This window comes from Callithrix jacchus, chromosome 7 (assembly GCF_049354715.1).
Source record: "Callithrix jacchus isolate 240 chromosome 7, calJac240_pri, whole genome shotgun sequence".
In the NCBI taxonomy this organism is placed as follows: domain Eukaryota; kingdom Metazoa; phylum Chordata; class Mammalia; order Primates; family Cebidae; genus Callithrix; species Callithrix jacchus.
The window spans coordinates 53,743,864-53,763,178 of record NC_133508.1 but is presented as its reverse complement, the minus strand read 5'-3'; the positions used below and the strand labels follow the sequence as shown (position 1 = coordinate 53,763,178).

Below are 19,315 nucleotides of genomic sequence, written 5' to 3'. Positions count from 1 at the left end.
AGCTATTTCTAGCTCTGTCACCCTGGGCAAGTCCCCAACTCTCCCTAAGCCTCCATTTCCTCATCTCACAGAGGAAAGGGAGAGGATGTTTAAATCATATGAGAAACACCTAAAAACACTACCTGGCCCACAGCTGATGCTCATTAAATGTTAGTTTCCTCCAAGCGAGAGAAAGAATCACATCCCAGCCAGTCCACTGGATAGGACTTGCATTTCTCTCTTAAGGGCCAGCTGGCCAACTTCAAGGATCCCAAATCATCACCAGCAAGAAGCAGAAAAGAGGAGAAAGAGATGGTAAGTAAAGAGGAAAAGCATTATTTCAGAGTTACAAAGCTTCAAAAACACATCTCAACACAGTACTCCTGCCAAAAACAAAAGCCAATCCACTTGGTCCTTGGGTCCCCGAAATCATGACTGACTTCATCTCCCCACTCCACCCTTGCAGCCAAGTAAAGGCCAACTTTAGGCAACCCAGCCCAGCCCAGCCCAGCCCAGCCCAACCTGTTCCTATGAACAGGAGCTGAAAGGGGAAGAGCCAGAGACAGACTAACTCAGAACGAAGACATGGGAGCTAGGATAACACCATCAGCAGAAGCCGTCCAGGACTCCTAGCGCCCACCTCAACGCCTTCCTGACGGAATATCTTCCTTATTCAAGATGCAGCCTGGGATGAACACACGAGTCCCTCTGATCCACTCTAATAGCTAGGATGGAAACACCATCTCTGGCAGCAAGTGACTGTTGCTCCTCAGCTCAAAGGCTTTGCATCTGCTGTTCCTGTGTGAACCACCCTTTGATCATTCTTCCCTTGCCGACACGTCCCTTCGTCCAGGAAGCCTTCCTTGGTTCTCACAACTATGGGCTGCATGCCCTTCCTCTGGCACCCAGGGCACCCCTCAGTCATGGAACCTTCCTGCCATGTTGTAATCACATCTTTACCTGCCTGTCTCAGCTCAACTCTGAGCTCCATGACAGCAGAGGTCTCTCGTTCACCCCTGGTGCCAGACCTGGCACAAGGCAGATGCTCACTCAACATCTGCTGAACTGAAGGAGCCGAACAGTAAGGAGGGCGATGCGCTCTGGGCTGGGTGGCCACAGATATCACGTGACCATGGCCACCAAAGCCAAGCAAGGGTGGAACTCACTGCGATGTTGAGCTTGATGGTCTGGCCCTCCTTGAAGCCCAGGTCCAATTTAGGGCTTTGGTCTGGGTTCTGGGCTTGTTTTGCAAATTCGCACTGCTGTTTCACCCACCTGGGGAGAGAACATGAGGAAAACGGTAAGGAAGGAAGAGACCAGCTGCCCTGCAATCACCAGCTCACTTCACTACTGCCTGCTATCAGTCCAGGCTGAGGCTCATAGGGAGATGCGGTGGTAGAAAGAGTGCAGGCTTGAGAGTGAGGCCTGAATTCAAATCCTGCTCTGACACTTAAGTAGCTGCATGTGCACTGGTTTCCTTGTCAGCAAAATATGCCAACAATTCTATAGGTCTTCAAGATGACTACAAGTTCAGTGAGATCACTTATATAGAGGGTCCTAACATTCGTCTCTGGGACACGTGAGAGCCTGCCCTTCCCTCTGCAGCTTGTGGCCTGAAAACTAAGATGTGATCTCTACACACCCCTGAACACTCAGGAGGTAGATGAGAGACAAGACAGTTACCCAGAAGTAGAGGGCAACACAAAGGTCCCCCACCCTCCATACCACACCACCCAGCAGCTCCAGGTCAGGGAAGAGCCAGAGGTGCCCACACGAGTGGCTGGGCACAGCCCACCCACTGGCAGTCTGAAGTGGAGCCCTGCAGATGGTGGAGGAGGACTTCCTGCCCTGTCCCTTAGCTTCAGAAAAGGACATCAGGGCATCTGCTGGGTGCCCTGGGAATCCAAGCACCACTGACTACATGGAGGAGCAGCAGGCCCAGAAAGGTCACAGGAGCCTCATGAGGACTCTGGCTGCTCAGGGGCCTGGTAAGGGAAGACAGGTGGCAGGCCTGAAGGCTGGTATGGTAGAGATGGACCCTGAGTAAAGGAGAAGGCTTTACAGCAGAGATGAACATTGGCAGAGCAGAGAGGTGGCTTGCCCTGGGTTTTCCTGAGTCTCTGCTGCCAGACAAATCACACAAAACCAGTTGGGTATCCTAACCTGGAAGATCATTCTGCCCAGGGAAAGAAGGCAGGGGCATGAGCATGTATCTCCCAGAACCACTCACTTGAAATGATCCTGCAATGCAACATTGAAGTCAAAGGCATCACCTCGGTCCCCGAAGCCAATTCCAATAAACGCCCGTCGCCCTGGAGGGGACAAAAAATAGCAATCCCACCTTCCAAAGGCATAGAAAACCTTTCTCAAGAGGAGGAAGCACCAGGACCCAAGCCTACCGTTTCCATCTTCAATGCGGATTACGAAGTACCTGCTGGAATCCGTCACGCTCTCCACAGCTGTGCCAGGAAACTGATCCACTGGGGCCTGAGCAAAGAGCTCCCCTGAAAGCACAGGTTAGGCTGAGCCCTGAGCCCCCTTCCAACCACATGTTTCTACCACACCACTGGGCCTTTTTCCTGCAAGACACCTCTAACCAGCTGAGACAGATTGGCAAACCTTACTCTGGGATTCAAATCAAATCCATTCCTGCTAAAGGGAAGACACAGAAAATATAACCAAGGAAAGATTTAAGTTAGAGATGGCTTACAGGCCAAGTCTAGCCCACAGTTTAGAATTTTGCCTGGCTTCTCTTAAAATTAACCTCTATCAATGCTGAGACTCCAAGCCTACCTGAGAATAAGCTGGAGCTACTAGCCCATCTGTTCCATCTGCTTTACCCACTTACATTACCTGCCCAAACCTTGAGTGTCCTAGAACAGGTGAGCCCTGCCCTAGGTACACCTGCTGATGAGGCCTAGTGCCTGAGGCAGGACAGTAAGAGGGGCCAGTGAGCCCCGTGGAAAGAAGGGAGGAAGTTTTCACATCCATAGAGAATCTGAAGCAGGTTGATTTAATTCAATCTGAGTTATAGTGTAAGTGTGAGTAGCTTTAAAAGGATCCTTTGTGAAACACATCACCTTGTCAACTACAGCACTCGACAGGCGCAGTGCAACGTAAAACTTCCATGAGCATTTATGACTGGCATCAGTTTTTTGCATGTGCTGACCTCTGTTAGTGCTTTTAGTATTTTTTGTTTTGTCTTTTAGATATAGGGTCATGAACTGGGTATGGTCCCAGCACTGCGGGTATGGGTATGTTGCTTGAGACCAGAAATTTGATTTATACCTTTTTTTTTTTTTCCCTGAGATGGAATCTCGCCCTATCGCCCAGGCTGGATTGCAGTGGCGTGATCTCAGCTCACTGCAACCTCTGCCTGCCAGGTTCAAACAATTCTCCTGCCTCAATCTCCCGAGCAGCGGAGTTTTAGATTCAATTGTCTGAATTTAACCAGGTGCCTGTCACTGCACCCGGCTAATTTTTGTATTTTTAGTAGAGGTGGGGTTTCACCATGTTGGCCAGGCTGGCCTTGAACTCCTGACCTCAAGTGATCCACCCACCTCAGCCTCCCAAAGTGCTGGGATTACAGGCATGAGCCACTGCACCCAGCCAAGCCCAGGAATTTGAGACCAGCATGAGCAATATGGGGAAACCCGGTCTCTACAAAAAATATAAAAATTAGCCAAGCATGGTGGCATGCACATTTAGTCCCAGCTCCCTGGGGGACTAAGGCAGGAGGATCCCTTAACCCCAGGAGAGTTGGAGGATGCAGTGAGCTGAGATTGCGCCACTGCACTCCAGCCAGGGTGACCAAAAAAAAAAAAAAGAAAGAAAGAAAGAAAGAAACAGGGTCATGCTCTGTTGCCCAGGTTGGAGTGCAGTGTGCAGCGGATCATAGTTCACTGTAGCCTCGACCCCTGGGCTCAAGTAATCTTCCTGCTTCAGCCTCTCGAGTAGCTGGGAATATAGGCACATACCACCATGTCCACTCAATTTATTTTATTAGAGATAGAGTCTTGATATGTTGTCCAGGCTGCTAACTCCTGGCCTCAAGTGATCCTCCCACTTTGGTCTCTCAAAGCCCTAGGATTATAGGCATGAGTCACACCTGGCTGGTGCTTTAGGTATTTAACCAAATACCTTCTACTGAGTCCTGTGGTTTAGAGGTAACTTTGTTTTTTGGGTTTTTGTTTTCTTTTTCAAACAGTCTTGCTCTGTCACCCAGGCTGGAGTACAGTGGCAAAATCTCAGCTCATTGCAACATACACCTCCTTGGTTCAAGTGATTCTTGTGCCTCAGCCTCTGAAGTAGCTGGGATCACAGGTGTGCACCACCACGCCTGGCTAATTTTTGTATTTTTATTAGAGACAGTGTTTTGTCATATTGCCCAGGCTGGTCTGGAATTCCTGGGCTCAAGTAATCCACCTGTCTTGGCCTCCTGAAGTGCTGGGATTATAGGCATGAGCTACCATGCCCTGCCTAGAGGTAATTTTGTAATCAAGGCTGAACTGATTCAAAACCAACAGCCCTAGAATCTGCAGCTTGTCAAATTTATTTGCCTTCTGTTCCAACCTCACCAAGATACCTTCAGCCTACAGCAGTTCTCAAGCAGGGGCAATTTTGCTCCCCTGTCCCCAAGAGACATCTAGAAATGTTTAGAGATAATTTTGATTGACACAACTTGGGGGGTGCTGCTAAATATCCTCATTGGGCTCCACAGCTCTCCAAAACAAAGACCCATCTGGCCCCAAATGTCAACAGTGCCGAGGCTGAGAAAGCCTGGCCTAGAGTGATATGCTCATTACCTCATGGGAAGGTCAGAGACTAACGTGATCCAGGTATGACCTTAAGCAAAGACCACCTTGGGGTGGGTCCCACAGGGCAGGCTAAGCCCTGGGCAGTGGCTGTTACATTAGGTAGTCATGTTAAAGTCACAGTTCCCAAATTCCCCAGAGAACAAGAGGTGTTACCATTCTCTCATGACACTACCTGGGATATCCCAGCAATTCTCTAGCTAAAATCCTCTGGTCTGGCCATGGCAGCTGCCTCTTCAAACTCCTCTGCCGCCAGAACGCAAGTTCCCAAAGAACACATCAATGCTTTGGGTTGCCTTGCGGCTCATAAAGCAATCAGATAAGTATCTGCTCACTTCCTATCTCCAACAATTTTATGAAGGAGTAACTAACATGATCCTCATTTCAACAAGAAGGAAGCCAAGGCTCCAGAGGTCACATGGCTCACCCAATGTCCAGCAGCTCCGGCAGAACATAGTTCTGAGAAGAGGCAGCCAGTTCTGTCTCTAAACTTTTGCACTTTCTTCTGCTCTACAAAGGAAAATCTCTACAGATTAAAAAAAAAATGACTGAACGTTGTGGCACCTGACTGGGCCAGCACTATGTCCGACCCCACTCGGGGTGGCAGCGAGGGGTACTCCAGAGGTATTGCCGTCCACAGCTCACCCAGAGGCACTGGTGGCCCAGGACCTGTGAAGTTTCCCTCAAGACGATCTCTGCCAGCTGACCCCAACATGACCCACCTCGGCCTGTCCTCTCCCTACAGAAAGAGCTGAGTAGGACAGTTTTCAGCTCCTTCAGTGAATGGGTGTGGTCAGCTCTGGGAGCTTCGCTGATAAACAATTCCTCTGTAGGAAGCAGAGCCCAGCGGTAGAGGCTGTGCATCTTTACCCCGACTGTCTTCAAGGCCAATTCCAGGGCTTCCTACTTCCTACCCAGACCAAGCTGCAGTCTCCTTTCCTTGGCCTCCGCATTTTCCTGAGGACTCCTAAAAAGAACTGGTGCTTAACAGGAAATACTCGTTTGTACACCTGGGGACAGTACATTCTACAACTAAGGTGAGGGAATGGTACAGCTTAAAGGTATACACACATTTCTGACTTTCAGGACAGGTTCCCATGACTCCTGAGCAGCCTGGCCAGACCAGGCCAACTCTCCCTTCATAAAGTGGGAGTGCAATCCCTCAGCTTGGAGCGGCCTCCCTTGCGGTTACCTGAGGTCCTGTCCTCCAGCTTGATGTAGGCCATCTGCCCCTTTGCAGTGATCCTCAGCCGGCCACTCCATGACGGCTGGTCCAGCTGCCACTCCGCGGCCCTGAAGAGACAAACACCACTGAACCTCTGCCAGAGGCTCCTGCTTCATGACCCCAATGCTGAGGATGGAAAGGGCTACTTGTTCTAGCCCAAGGGTTGGCAGACATTTTCTGTAAAGGGTCAGACAGTAAATATCTTTGGCTTTTCAGGCAACACAGCCTGCCACAAGGCATCTCTGCTGTAAAAGCAATATGGTACATGCACATGTTGATGCTTTAGGTATCTTGAATGAATATTTTCTACTGAGCACAGCTGTATTTCAATCAAATTGTAGACACTGAAACCTGAAATTCATATAATGTTCTCAGTTTGAAATATTCTCCTTTAAAAATTTTCCAAACCATTGAAAAAATATAAAAACCATTCTTAGGTATGAGCCATACAAAAACACAGTAGGTTGTCGATGGAGGACCCATTCTCTAGACCAGAGTCCTCCTCCGGATAGGACTTCCTTCCGGTTTCCTTTCTGTAGAGGAAGCAGCTGCAGAAACCTGTTTCTGTTTCTGTTTCTTTTTGAGACAGTCTCGCTCTGTTGCCCAGGCTAGAGTGCAATGGCACAATAATCTCAGCTCACTGCAACCTCTGCCACCAGGGTTCAAGCAATTCTCCTGCCTCTCCTTCCCAAGTAGCTGGGACTGCAGGCTCGCACCACCACATCCAGCTAATTTTTGTATTTTTAGTAGAGTTTCACCATGTTGGCCAGGATGGTCTCGATCTCTTGATCTCATGATCCACCTGCCTTGGCCTCCCAAAGTGCTGGGATTACAGGCGTAAGACACAGCCACCTGTTTCTGTTTCTGACATTGCTCGACTGCAGTGGTCAGAGTGACCCTTTGAGACCAGTGAAACTATCTTGAAGGAAAAAGACAGCGGAGAGCAATCACAAGAAGAGAAAAGGAGAACAGTACATGTGAGAAAAGTGAATGGGTGCTTAGGAAGCAACCCAGGAAAAACCATGAACCTACAGGAATGCCCAGTTGCCCAGGCTGGAGTGCAACAGTGTGATCTCAGCTCACTGCAACCTCCACCTCCTGAGTTCAAGCGATTCTCCTGCCTCAGCCTCCCAAGTAGCTGGGATTACAGGCTCGTACCACCACACCCAGCTCATTTTTTGTATCTTTAGAACAGATGAGGTTTTACCTTGTTGACCAGGCTGGTCTCAAACTCCTGACCTCGTGATCTGCCCGCCTCGGCCTCCCAAGGTGTTGGGATTACAGGCATGAGCCACCGAGCCTGGCCAGCAATGCCTCTCTTGGCTCTGATTTGTTTGAGACGGGGTCTCACTCTGTCACCCAGGCTGAAGTGCAGTGGTGCAACCACAGTTCACTGAAGCCTCAACCTCCCGAGCTCAAGAGATCCTCCGTCCTGAGTACAGGTGTGTACCAACACACCCAGCTAATTAAAAAAAAAAAAAATTAAGAGATAGGGTCTCACTATATTGCCCAAGCTGGTCCTGAAGTCTTGGGCTCAAGGGATCCTCCCACCTCGGCTTCCCAAAGTGTTGGGATTACAGGCCTGAGCCCCCACAGCCAGCTGTTTTGGCAGTTTTTTTTTTTTCTTGAGATGGAGTCTTGCTCTGTTGCCCAGGTTGGAGTGCTGAGGGATGGTCTCAGCTCACTGCAACCTCCGCCTCCCAGATTCAAGCCTTCTCCTGCCTCAGCCTCCGGAGTAGCTGGGTCTACAGGTGTCTGCCACCACGCCCAGCTAATTTTGGTATTTTCAGCAGAGACAGGGTTTCACCCTGTTGGCCAGGCTGGTCTCCAACTCCTGATCTAGTGATCCACCCGCCTCTGCCTCCCTAAGTGCCGCAGGCATGAGCCACCATGCCTGGCCCTGTTTTGGCTCTTTTAAAGCAATAACTTCATTATAACTCTATCAAGACAGAAAAAAAAAAAAATAACTTCACATTTTAGTTCTAAGAAAAGGTCAGTAAAATCCCCAAATAGCAAGAATTGCAGGTGTTTCTGGGAGACTTTTCTTGGAAGTCCCTATGCCAGTTCTCCAGAGCTGCACAAACGCAGACTGTCAATTCAGAAAATCAGCAGACTCAGTTCCAGTTCCTCTTACCAGGCCTGAGATTCAGGCTAAGAAGAGCTCCAAGACTTAAGCGCAGGCACTGGTAGCTTCCTCTAAGCCAAACCAGCCAGTCCTGACAATTTGTAACCTTGCTCTCTGGGGCACCAAGAGGAACCAAACTCATCCTACTGAAGACCCAACAGGGGATGAGGGTAGACGACCATCAACGGTTTCATGGTACATCTGCAGTCTGATGACAGAAAGCAAATGTATTCTGGTTACTGTTGTTATTTTGGTTTCAATACTATTTTAAAATATCTCATGAATGTAGTGTTCACTAGCACATCTTTTCACCATAAAATCAACTATGAGCCCATGGTAACACAACTGGAAAGTAACAAGAGGATATGTGGACGCTCCATCATCATTCATGTGGTGCGGGCCAATCCTGTATTTCCGAAAAACTTGGACAACCATCGCCTTCAAGAGCCACCCAGGCCCCCGCACATACGAGCACTCCCCACCACCACTCAGCGGCACAAAACAGCCATAGGCCAAGTTGTCTGTATGAAGTATATCTTTTTTCTTTTAATATTTTTCGTCTTGTTTTGATAGATAACGCATACAAAGGGTAACAACATGGAAAGAGTACAAAAGGGAAAGGAAGTCTCCTTCCAACGGCGCGGTTCTCCTCCCCAGAGCAGTTTCCTGTGTGTTCCCTTGCAGAGATTCTCTGTATGTTTACAAGCGTGTGTGTTTATTCGTCTCAGGTAGAGATTAGAGGAATGTAGATGGGGTCTTCCCAGCTGCCCCAGGCTGGGTTCAAGGGTGAAGTTCGTGGGAAGGGATCTGAGGAGGAAGGGGGCCCTGGGCTTCGACCGTCAGCTTAAAGCTACCCTGGACGAGTCCTTTCGGCCGGCCCTGGGCTCTCTCCCCTCCTCTCGGGGATTTCCGACTGTGATAGCGCACCTCCCCGCTTAAGGCTTTTCAAAGATCCCTTCAAGGCCATCGGTTAGCGCCGAAAGAGAAGCGTCTACGACACCACCACCCCCGACCCAGAATAGGTACCCGGCAGCCCACCGGGGTTCCCTAAGCACTAGATACGGCTTTAACGCCTTCCCCGCCGCCAGGAGTCCCGTGCGTCGTACTGAGACGGCCGAAACTCTGGGTTCGCCTCCCTGCTCGGGCCTGTAACTGGAAGCAGCAGCAGCATTAGCTCCCCCTCGCCCCTACACTGGCCAGGGCTGTCCTCGGTTCCCGCAGTGGGTGTGTCCGGGTGGCGGAGAAAGGGTTAAATCGGAGCTAGCCTGATCTGGCGGCGGGGAGTCACCTGTAGCCACGGTTGGTAGCCCGCGGAGGGATGCGGTAGACGTGGACGTCAGGCTTGACACACAGCACCGACTCGTACCCGCTCTCCTCCATCGCGACGCCTGGAGCCCACCGGACTTCCGGCTCCTTCCACCGTTTCTCCGTTCTACAGCCGGAAGCGGTGCGACTCTGTGACTAGGTTGCCTAGAGCGGCAGCTAGGGGGCCTCAGCACCGCCTCGTTTGTGCGCCCTCTGCTAGAGGCCCGGCTCAAGACCCGCGGCGGGCCACCTCCGGAGGCTTCCCTCTCCCACCATACACCCTCTGACGCAGAGAAAGCGCCCGGGCCCCCCGCCATGTACGGACCCCTCCATGACCCGTGGTCTGGGTGTGGGTCATCCCCATCGCTTCAGTTCTTAGGCCTGGGACCCAGTTGGCCTAGAGGCAAAACTGTAGCCCACCCTTCAGCATCTGTCCTCCAGCCTTTGCCTCCACTCCACGCTGGCCTGAATGTGCTTCCCTCTCCTGACTGTAAGGTTCAGCTGTCACCTGATCCAGCAAACTAAGCGCCCTTACCCTACCGCCCTACATGCTTCACCTATGGGAACCCACCTATGTGCTCAGGGCCCCGTGTGGCCACACCTCAACAACGAGTTGTAGTCAAAGAAGTAAAGTTTAGTAACGCAAGTAATTTAAGAAGAATCCAGGCCTGGCGTAGTGGCTCACGCCTGTAATCCCAGCACTTTGGGAGGCTGAGGCCGGTGGATCACTTGAGGTGAGGAGTTCGAGACCAGCCTAGCCAACATGGTGAAACCCCGTCTTTACTGAAAATACAAAAATTAGTCGGGCTTGGTGGCTTATGTCTGTAGTCCCAGCTACTCCGGAGGCTGAGGCACTAGAATGGCTTTAACCCGGGATGCAGAGATTGTGGTGAGCTGAAATTGTGCCACTGAACCTCAGCCTGGCTGACAAAGCAGGATTCTGTTTCAAAAAACAAAAAAAAAAATATAAAAAGAAGAAGAAGAATTCCAGTCTTTTTGATGGAGTCTCCCTCTGTCACCCAGGCTGGAGGGCAGTGGTGTGATCTTGGCTTGTTGCAACCTCTGCCTGCTGAGTTCCAGCGATTCTCCTGCCTCAGCCTCCTGAGTAGCTGGAACTAAAGGCACATGCCACTGTGCCCGCCTAATTTTTTATTTTTATTTTTTAATAGAGTCGGGGTTTCATCATATTGGCCAGGCTGGTCTCAAACTCCTGACCTCATGATCCACCCACCTCAGCCTCCCAAAGTTCTGGGATTACAGGCATGAGCCACTGCACCCAGCTAAGAATTCCAGTTTTGACTTCAATTTCTCCCAGAATATTCTGGGAGATACAATGGCTACCATAGCAAATTCTCAAAATCCCTCCTTCCCTACCATTCTCTCATTCATTATGTGAGCTGAGTGCCTGCAATGTGCCAGTCCCTATGTGGGACACAGCTGATCCCAAATCTCTGACTCACTGAAGACCCCAAACTTTCCGCACCCCTTCTTTCCTTTTCTCTCACTCTATTCCCTTCTACTTTTTACTCTTTTTTTTCTTTTCCAGATGAAGTCTCACTATGTTGCCCAGGCTGGAGTGCAGTGGCACGATCTCAGCTCACTGCAACCTCTGCCTCCCTGGTTCAAGCGATTCTCCTACCTCAGCCTCCCAAGTGGCTGGGATTACAGGCGCCCGCCACCACACCCGGCTAACTTTTGTATTTTTTTGGTAGAGACAGGGATTTCACCAGGTTAGCCAGGCTGTTCTCAAACTCCTGACCTCAAGTGATCCGCCCGCTTTGGCCTCCCAAAGTGCTGGAATTACAGGCGTGAGCCACCGTGCCTGGCCATTTCTACTCATTTTTTATAAGCTTTTTATTATAGGATTGATCTAACCACTTATATTTTTATTGTAAAATATACATAACATAAAATTTACCATTTTAAGAGTGCAATGCTGTGAAATTAAGTACATTCACAATATTGTGCAACTATACCATGCTTTCCAGAACTTTTCATCATCCCAAACAGAAACACCACACCTATTAAGCAATAACCCCATTCCCTCCTGCCCCATCCCTTGGTAACCTCTGTTCTGCTTTCTATCTATATGAATTTGCCCATTTTAGATACCTCTTACAAGTGGAATCATGCAATATTAGGCTTTTGTGTCTCTCTCTTTTTTTTTTTTTTTTGAGACGGAGTTTCGCTCTCGTTACCCAGGCTGGAGTGCAATGGCACGATCTCGGCTCACCGCAACCTCCACCTCCTGGGTTCAGGCAATTCTCCTGCCTCAGTCTCCTGAGTAGCTGGGATTATAGGCACGCGCCACCATGCCCAGCTAATTTTTTGTATTTTTAGTAGAGACGGGGTTTCACCATGTTGACCAGGATGGTCTCGATCTCTTGACCTCGTGATCCACCCGCCTCAGCCTCCCAAAGTGTTGGGATTACAGGCTTGAGCCACTGCACCTGGCCGGCTTTTGTGTCTCTTATTTCACTCAGGATCAAGTTTTCAAGGTTCACTCATGTTGTAGCATGGATTAGAATTTCATTCCTTTTCATGGGTGATTAATATCCCACTGCATGTATGTATGATATTTTGTTCATTCATCTGTCAACAATTGGGTTGTTACCACCTTTTGGTACTGGGAATCCGGCTGCTGTGAGCATCGGTGTTCAAACACTTGTTCGAGTCCTTGTTTTCCATTTTCTTGAGCGGATACGTGCACGTGAAACTGCTGAGTTACACAATAATGCTACGTTTAGCGGTTTGGTTTCGTTTTGTTTGAAACGGCATCTCACTCTGTTGCCCAGGCTGGAGTGCATTGGCGTGATCACGGCTCACTGTAGCCTCTACCTCCCAGGCTCAAGTGATCCTCCCGACTCAGTCTCCCAAGCAGCTGGAACTACAGGTGTGAACTTCCATGTCCAGCCTTGTTCGGCTTTTTGAGGAGCCTCCAAACTGTCTTCCACAGCAGCAGCAGCATTTTACATTCACAGGGGTTTCAATTTCTTCACATTTTTGTGAATATTCATCATTTTCCTTTTGTTCTTTCTTTTTGTTAAAGACAGGGTCTCTGTCTCCCCACACTGGAGTGCAATGATGCAATCATCGCTCACTGCAGCCTCAAACTCCTGTGTTCAAGAGACCCTCCTGCCTCAACCTTTTGAGTAGCTGGGCCTATAGGCACACACTACCCTACCCTGCTAATTTTGTTACTTTTTGTAGAGACAGGGGTCTTTCTATGTTGCCCAGGCTGGTCTTGAATTCCTGTCTTCAAGAGATCCTGCTGCCTCAGCTTCCAAAGTGCTAGGATTACAGGCATGGGCCACCACACCTGGCTGCCTTTTTTTTTTTTTTTTTTTTTGAGACTAAGTCTCATTTTACTGCCCAGGCTGGAGTGTAATGGCTCAATCTCGGCTCACGGTAACCTCTGCCTCCCGGGTTCAAGTGATTCTCCTGCCTCAGCCTCCCAAATAGCTGGGACTACTGGCACGTGCCATTACACACAGATAATTTTTGTATTTTAGTAGAGACATAGTTTCACCATGTTGGCCAGGATGGTCTTGATCTCCTGATCTCGTAATCCACCCACCTCGGCCTCCCAAAGTGTTGGGATTACAGGCGTGAGCCATGTGCCCTGACTTTTTTTTTTTTTTTTTTTTTTTTTTTTTTTTTAGTCATAGCCTAAAAAAAAGTTCACTCTCATTGCCTAAGGTGGAGTGCAATGGCACCATCTCAGCTTACTGCGACCTCTGCCTTCGGGTGTCAAATGATTCTCCTGCCTCAGCCTTCTGAGTAGCTGGGATTACAGGTGCCCACCACCATGCCCAACTATTTTTTTTTGTTTTGAGATGGAGTCTCACTCAGCTGCCCAGGCTGGAGTGCAGTGGCACAATCTCAGCTCATTGCAAACTCTGCCTCCTGGGTTCAAGTGATTCTCCTGCCTCAGCATCCTGAGTAGCTGGGATTACAGGGATGAGCCACCATGCCTAGCTAATTTTGTATTTTTAGTAGTGACAGGGTTTCATCATCTTGGTCAGGCTGGTCTCGAACTCCTGACCTCAGGAGATCCACCAGCTTCAACCTCCCAAAGTGCTGGGATTACAGGTGTGAACCACCACACCTCACCATTCAGAGCACTTTCACTTCTGTTCAGTCTAACAAAGACAGGCATCAAGCACATACCCTATGCAAGGTGCTGAGTGCTGAGGTCACTGAGATTCAGCCAATACAGCTCCTACCATTCTGGAGCTCACAGACTGGAGGAGACACAGAGAAAAGCAGTCATTGGCAATGCAGAATGAAAGGTACTATAATGAAGCAAATTCACAGGAAGCTGTGGGAGCAAGGAGAAGAAACCCACACACTCTGGGGACAGTCAGGGAAGGCTCTCTGGGAGAGAGTTCCCTGGCACAATAACCACTGTGAGGTTGGCAAGGCAACGATTGTTATCCTCATTGTGTGATGGGGGCCACTGAACCAGTGACAAGCTGGGGGAAATGACACTGTTGGGCAGTTGGAAGTCAGACAGCCCTTTGCCTTATTCTCAAACTCTAACCATATGGCTGGACACTACTGAAATGCATTCCTAAACCTCTGCTGCTGAGAATAATTGGACCTACCGTCTATTCCCAGTGTAACTACCTGTATACCAAACAAATCCAATTCAAGCCAACAGGCAAAGTATAGGCTCAGACAGAATCCATCCTGTGTGTGAGGTGGTATGCAAGGGTGGAAAACCTCACTGTGACTCATCCAGCTGATTTCTGGTAGGTCCAGAGCCCAGGTGGGGATGTGATGTGAGCAAGCTTTCCTTGACAGCCTCCAGACACATATATGATAGGTCACTTATCTTTCTCTGCTGTATTTTCCTGCCATCATAGATATTTCCAAGAGAAATTCTCCCATTTTTCAGATGAGGAAACCGCTTATAAAAGGGGCACTCAATACCCAAAGAATCTTGAAAAAGAAAAAGTTGGAGGACTCACACTTCCTGATTTCAAAAGTTTATATTTATTTATTTTTCCATAGGTTATTGGGGTATAAGCGGTATTTGGTTACATGAATAAGTTTTTGGTAAGTTGTTGTGGTTTTTTTGTTTGTTACATGAGTAAGTTTTTGTTATTTTGGTTCCATGAGTAAGTTTTTTGTTTTTGTTTTTGTTTGATATGGAGTCTTGCTCTGTTGCCCAAGCTGGCACGCAGTGGCGCGATCTCTGCTCACCGCAACCTCCACCTCCTGGGTTCAAGTGATTCTCCTGCCTCAGCCTTCCAAATAGCTGGGATTACAGGTATGCACCACCATGCCTAGCTAATTTTTGTATTCTTAGTAGAAATGGGGTTTCATCATGTTAGCCAGGCTGGTCTCAAACTCCTGACCTCAAATGATCTGCCCACCTTGGCCTCCAAAAGTGTTGGGATTACAGGCGTGAGCCACCTTGCCTAGCATGAGTAAGTTCTTTAGCGGTGATTTGTAAGATTTTAGTGCACCCTTAACCAAGCACTATACACTGCACCCTCTTTGTAGTATTTCTTTTTCTTTTTCTGAGACAGAGTCTCGGCTTGTCACCCAGGCTGGAGTGCAATGGTACTTTAGTAGAGACAGGGTTTCACCATGTTGGCCAGGCTGGTCTCGAACCCCTGACCTCGTGATCCACCTGCCTTGGCTTCCCAAAGTTCTGGGATTACAGGTATGAGCCATCACGCCCAGTCATATTTGTAGTTTTTATCCCTCACCCCCCCCGAACCTGATTTCTTTTTTTTTTTTTTTTGACATGGAGCCTTGCTCTGTTACCCAGGCTGTCAGTGATGCAATCTCAGCTCACTGCAACCTCCGCCTCCCAGATTCAAGTGGTTCTTCTGCCTCAGCCTCCTGAGTAGCTGAGATTGCAGGTGGGTGCCACCACACCTGGCTAATTTTTTGTATCTTTAGTAGAGACAGGGTTTCAATATGTTGTCCAGGCTGGTCTTGAACTCCTGAGCTCAGGCAATCTGCCCACCTCAGCCTCCCAAAGTGCTGGGATTGCAGGCGTGAGCCACCACACCTGGCTGATAAATGAGGCTTTCACAAAAATTTAAAACTTTTGTGCTTCAAAAGACAAATAAGTGAAAATATAATCCACACAATGGGAGAAAAAGTTGTAAATCATATATATAAGGAACATGTATCTAGAATTTATAAAGAACATTTACCATGCAGTAATAAGAAGACAACCCAATATAAATGGACAAAGGCAGTCTGGGTGCTGTGACTCATGCCTGTAATCCCAGCACTTTGAGAGACTGAGGTGGAAGGATCACCTGAGCCCAGGAGGTCAAGGCTACAGTAAGCCATGTTCATGCCACTGCAGTCCAGCCTGTGGACAGAGTAAGATTCTGCCTGAAAAAAAAAAAAAAAAAAGATCCAGACATAGTGGCTCACACCTGTAATCCCAGCACTTGAGGAGGCTGAGCTGGGCAGATCACCTGAGGTCAGGAGTTCGAGACCAACCCAGCCAACATGGCCAAACCACGTCTCTACAGTTTTGTATCTAAAAATACAAACATTAGCTAGGCATGGTGTGTGTGCCTGTAATCCCAGCTACTAGGGAGGCTGAGGCAGGAGAATCGCTTAAACACAGAAGGCTGAGGTTGCAGTGAGCTGGAACTGGGCCACTGCACTCCAGCCTGGGTGACAGAGCAAGACTCTGACTAAAAAAATATGGACAAAGGCTCTGAATAGACATTTTTCCAAGAAGATAAGCACACGGAGCTGTTCAGCATTATCAGCCATTAGGGAAATGCTAATCAAAACCAGAATAAGATAGCACTCTATACACACACCCACTAGGATAGCTATAATTAAAAAAGATAAGTAAGAGGCTGGGAGTGGTGGCTTACTCCTATAATCCCAGCACTTTGGGAGGCCGAGGCGGGTGGATCACGAGGTCAAGAGATCGAGACCCTCCTGGTCAACATGGTGAAACCCTGTCTCTACTAAAAATACAAAAATTAGCTGGGCATGGTGGTGCGTGCCTGTAGTCCCAGCTACTCAGGAGGCTGAGGCAGGAGAATTGCTTGAACCCAGAAGGCGGAGGTTGCGGTGAGCCGAGATCGTGCCATTGCACTCCAGTCTGGGTAACAACAGCAAAACTCCATCTCAAAAAAAAAAAAAAAAAAGAAAAAAAGATAAGTAAGGCCAGGTACAGTGGCTCACACCTGTAATCCCAACACACTAGGAGGCTAAGGCGGGAGGATCCCTTGAGCCCAGGAGTTCAAGATCAGCCTGGACAAAATATTTTGTAGACTCCCATCTACAAAATATTTAAAAATCAGCCAGGTATGGTGGTGTGCACCTGTAGTCCCAGCTACTCAGGTAGCTAAGGTGAGAGGATCCTTTGAACCCCAGAGGTGGAGGTTGCAGTGAGCTATGATCATACCACTGAAGTCCATCCTGGGAGATAGAGCAAGACCCTGTCTCAAAACAAAACAAAAAGATAATAACAAGTGTTGGAGAGGATGCAGAAAAATTGGAACATATATATGCAGCTGGTAAGAAGGTAAATTACTGGCAATTACTCAAAAGCTAAAAATAGAGTTTTCATATGACTCAGCAGTTCCACTTCTAGATACATATCCAAGAGAAATGCAAATGTTATGTTCATATAAAAACTTGGACATGAGGCCAGGCACAGTGGCTCATGCCTGTAATCCCAGCCCTTTGGGAGGCCAAAGTGGGTGGATCACCTGAGGTCAGGAGTTCAAGACCAGCCTGGCCAACATGGTGAAACCCCATCTCTACTAAAAATACAAACAAACAAACAAAAATTTAGCTAAGCATGGTCGGGGGGTGCCTGTAATCCCAGCTACCTGGGAGGCTGAAGCAGGAGAATTGCTTGAACAACACAAAAAACCTTGTAGATGAATGTTCATAGCAACATTATTCATAATAGCTAAAATGTGGAAACAGGCCAGGCATGGTGGCTCACACCTTTAATCCCAGCACTTTGGGAGTCCACAGCAGGAGGATTGCTTGAGCTCAGGAGTTTGAGCAGCCTGGGCAAACCCAATGAGACCTTGTCCTACTTAATTTTTTTTTTTCTTTTTTTAGACAGAGTCTTGCTCTGTTGCCCAGGCTGGAGGGTGATGGTGTGATCTCAGCTCACTGCAACCTCTGCCCCCTGGGTTCAAATGATTATCCTGCCTCAGCCTCCTGAGTAGCTGGGATTACAGGTGTATGGCCACCACGCACGGCTAATTTTTGTATTTTTAATAGAGATGGGGTTTGGCCATGTTGACCAGGCTGGTCTTAAATGCCCACCTTGGCCTCCCAAAGTGCTGGGATTACAGGTGTGAGCCACCATGCCCGGCCATTAAAATTTTTTTAATTTAAAAAATTTTACAAATTGTAAGACGACCCAGGCATGGTGGCACACATCCGTAGTCCCAGCAGCCACTCAGAGGCTGAGATGAGAGGATCTCTTGAGACCTTAAGTTTGAGGCTGTAGGAAGCTATGATCACACTGCTGCACTCCAGCCTGAGTGACAGAGCAAAACCCTGTCTCAAAAACAAAAAAAAAAAGGCCGGGCATGGTGGCTTATGCCTGTAATCCCAGCCCTTTGGGAGGCCAAGGTGGGTGGATCTCGAGGTCAGGAGATCGAGACCATCCTGGCCAACATGGTGAAACTCTGTCTCTACTAAAAATACAAAAAATTAGCTGGGCGTGGTGGCACATGCCTGTAATCCCAGCTACTTGGGAGGCTGAGACAGAAAAATTGCTTGAACCCAGGAGGCAGAGGTTGTGGTGAGCTGAGAATGCGCCATTGCACTCCAGCCTGGGCAACAACAGTGAAACTCCGTCTCAAAAAAAAAAAAAAAAAAAAAAAAAAAACACCAAATTTTCTATCTACTGATGAATGGATAAACAAATGGGGTATATCCATACAGTGGAATATTACTTAGCCATAAAAAGGAATGAAATTCTGATATGTGCTACAACATGGACGAACCTTGTAAGCATGATGTTAAATCAAAGAAGCTAGTCACCAAGGACCACATGTTGTATGATTCCATTTATATGGAATTTCCAGAATAGACAAATCCACTACGATAGAAAGCAGATTAGTGGTTACCTAGGGCTGGGTTTGGGGTGGGAAGACTGGGGATAATGGCCAAGGGGTGTGTAGTTTCTTTTTCGAGTGATAAAAATGTTCTTGAATTAGAGTGATGGTTGCACAACTCTGAATATCCTAAAAGCCATTGAATTGTACACTTTAAATGGGTGAATTGTCTGGTATGTGAGCTAGATTTCAATAAGTTGTTAACTATAAAGGGTCCCAAGTGGTCTGAAAGGGGGACACAGTTGATATTTGTCAACTTCTCTCCCAGATCTGCCCTTGGAGTGCAAGCACCTCTGCTAGGATTGAAGCTTCCCTTCCTGTCTAGATTCTCATAGTTGGCAAGCTCCAGATGTGGATAGATGGGGGCTGGAGCCCCCTGGAACTTTGGCCCCCTGAAAACTTCAGCTTGTGGCATACTGGGGCCTGGGAATTCCAAGGCTGACCCTGCACATTCTGAAGCGAAGACATGGACAATAGGGGTGTGTTTGAGGGGTGTGGGGGGAGATATTATTCCCTAGGTGGTGCATCCACCCCCGAGACAGGAAGACTCAGAGGAAGCAGGAATGGTTAGGGGAACCCTAATGGGAAAGAGGTTGGGGAGGAGCAAGAAACTCCAAGGAAAGAGAGAAGGACTTGACCACAGCCCTGACTTTTCTGCTCCAAGTGAGAGCCTGGTCCTTTGTGAGGCCAGAGCTGCACCTGGGGTGGGAGGTCACCCCACCAAACCAGCCAAGCTCTGCTTTGCGTGTTGGGGTACAGCTTTCACTACAGGAAGGACCTGGAG

The 19,315-nt window shown here is 48.5% G+C and overlaps 1 protein-coding gene across 4 annotated transcripts in view; it reads right to left on the bottom strand.

The window, feature by feature from the left end:
• Positions 1-19,315, bottom strand: part of NECAP2 (NECAP endocytosis associated 2) — a 50,807-nt gene that overhangs the window by 8,985 nt on the left and 22,507 nt on the right. For 3 of the 4 annotated variants that reach the window (XR_013519815.1, XM_002750329.6, XM_009000491.3), the window contains exons 1-5: positions 9,432-9,543; positions 5,986-6,086; positions 2,379-2,483; positions 2,210-2,291; positions 1,146-1,254 (exon numbers count right to left, since the gene is read on the bottom strand). Coding sequence is in view for 3 of the 4 variants with exons in the window: in XM_002750329.6 (XP_002750375.1) it covers positions 1,146-1,254; positions 2,210-2,291; positions 2,379-2,483; positions 5,986-6,086; positions 9,432-9,523 (489 nt within the window). In the remaining variant the exon portion in view is untranslated. Of the gene's footprint in view, positions 1-1,145; positions 1,255-2,209; positions 2,292-2,378; positions 2,484-5,985; positions 6,087-9,431; positions 9,544-19,315 lie in introns of those variants that run through there. The other variant, XM_035307881.3, reaches the window with a different exon arrangement.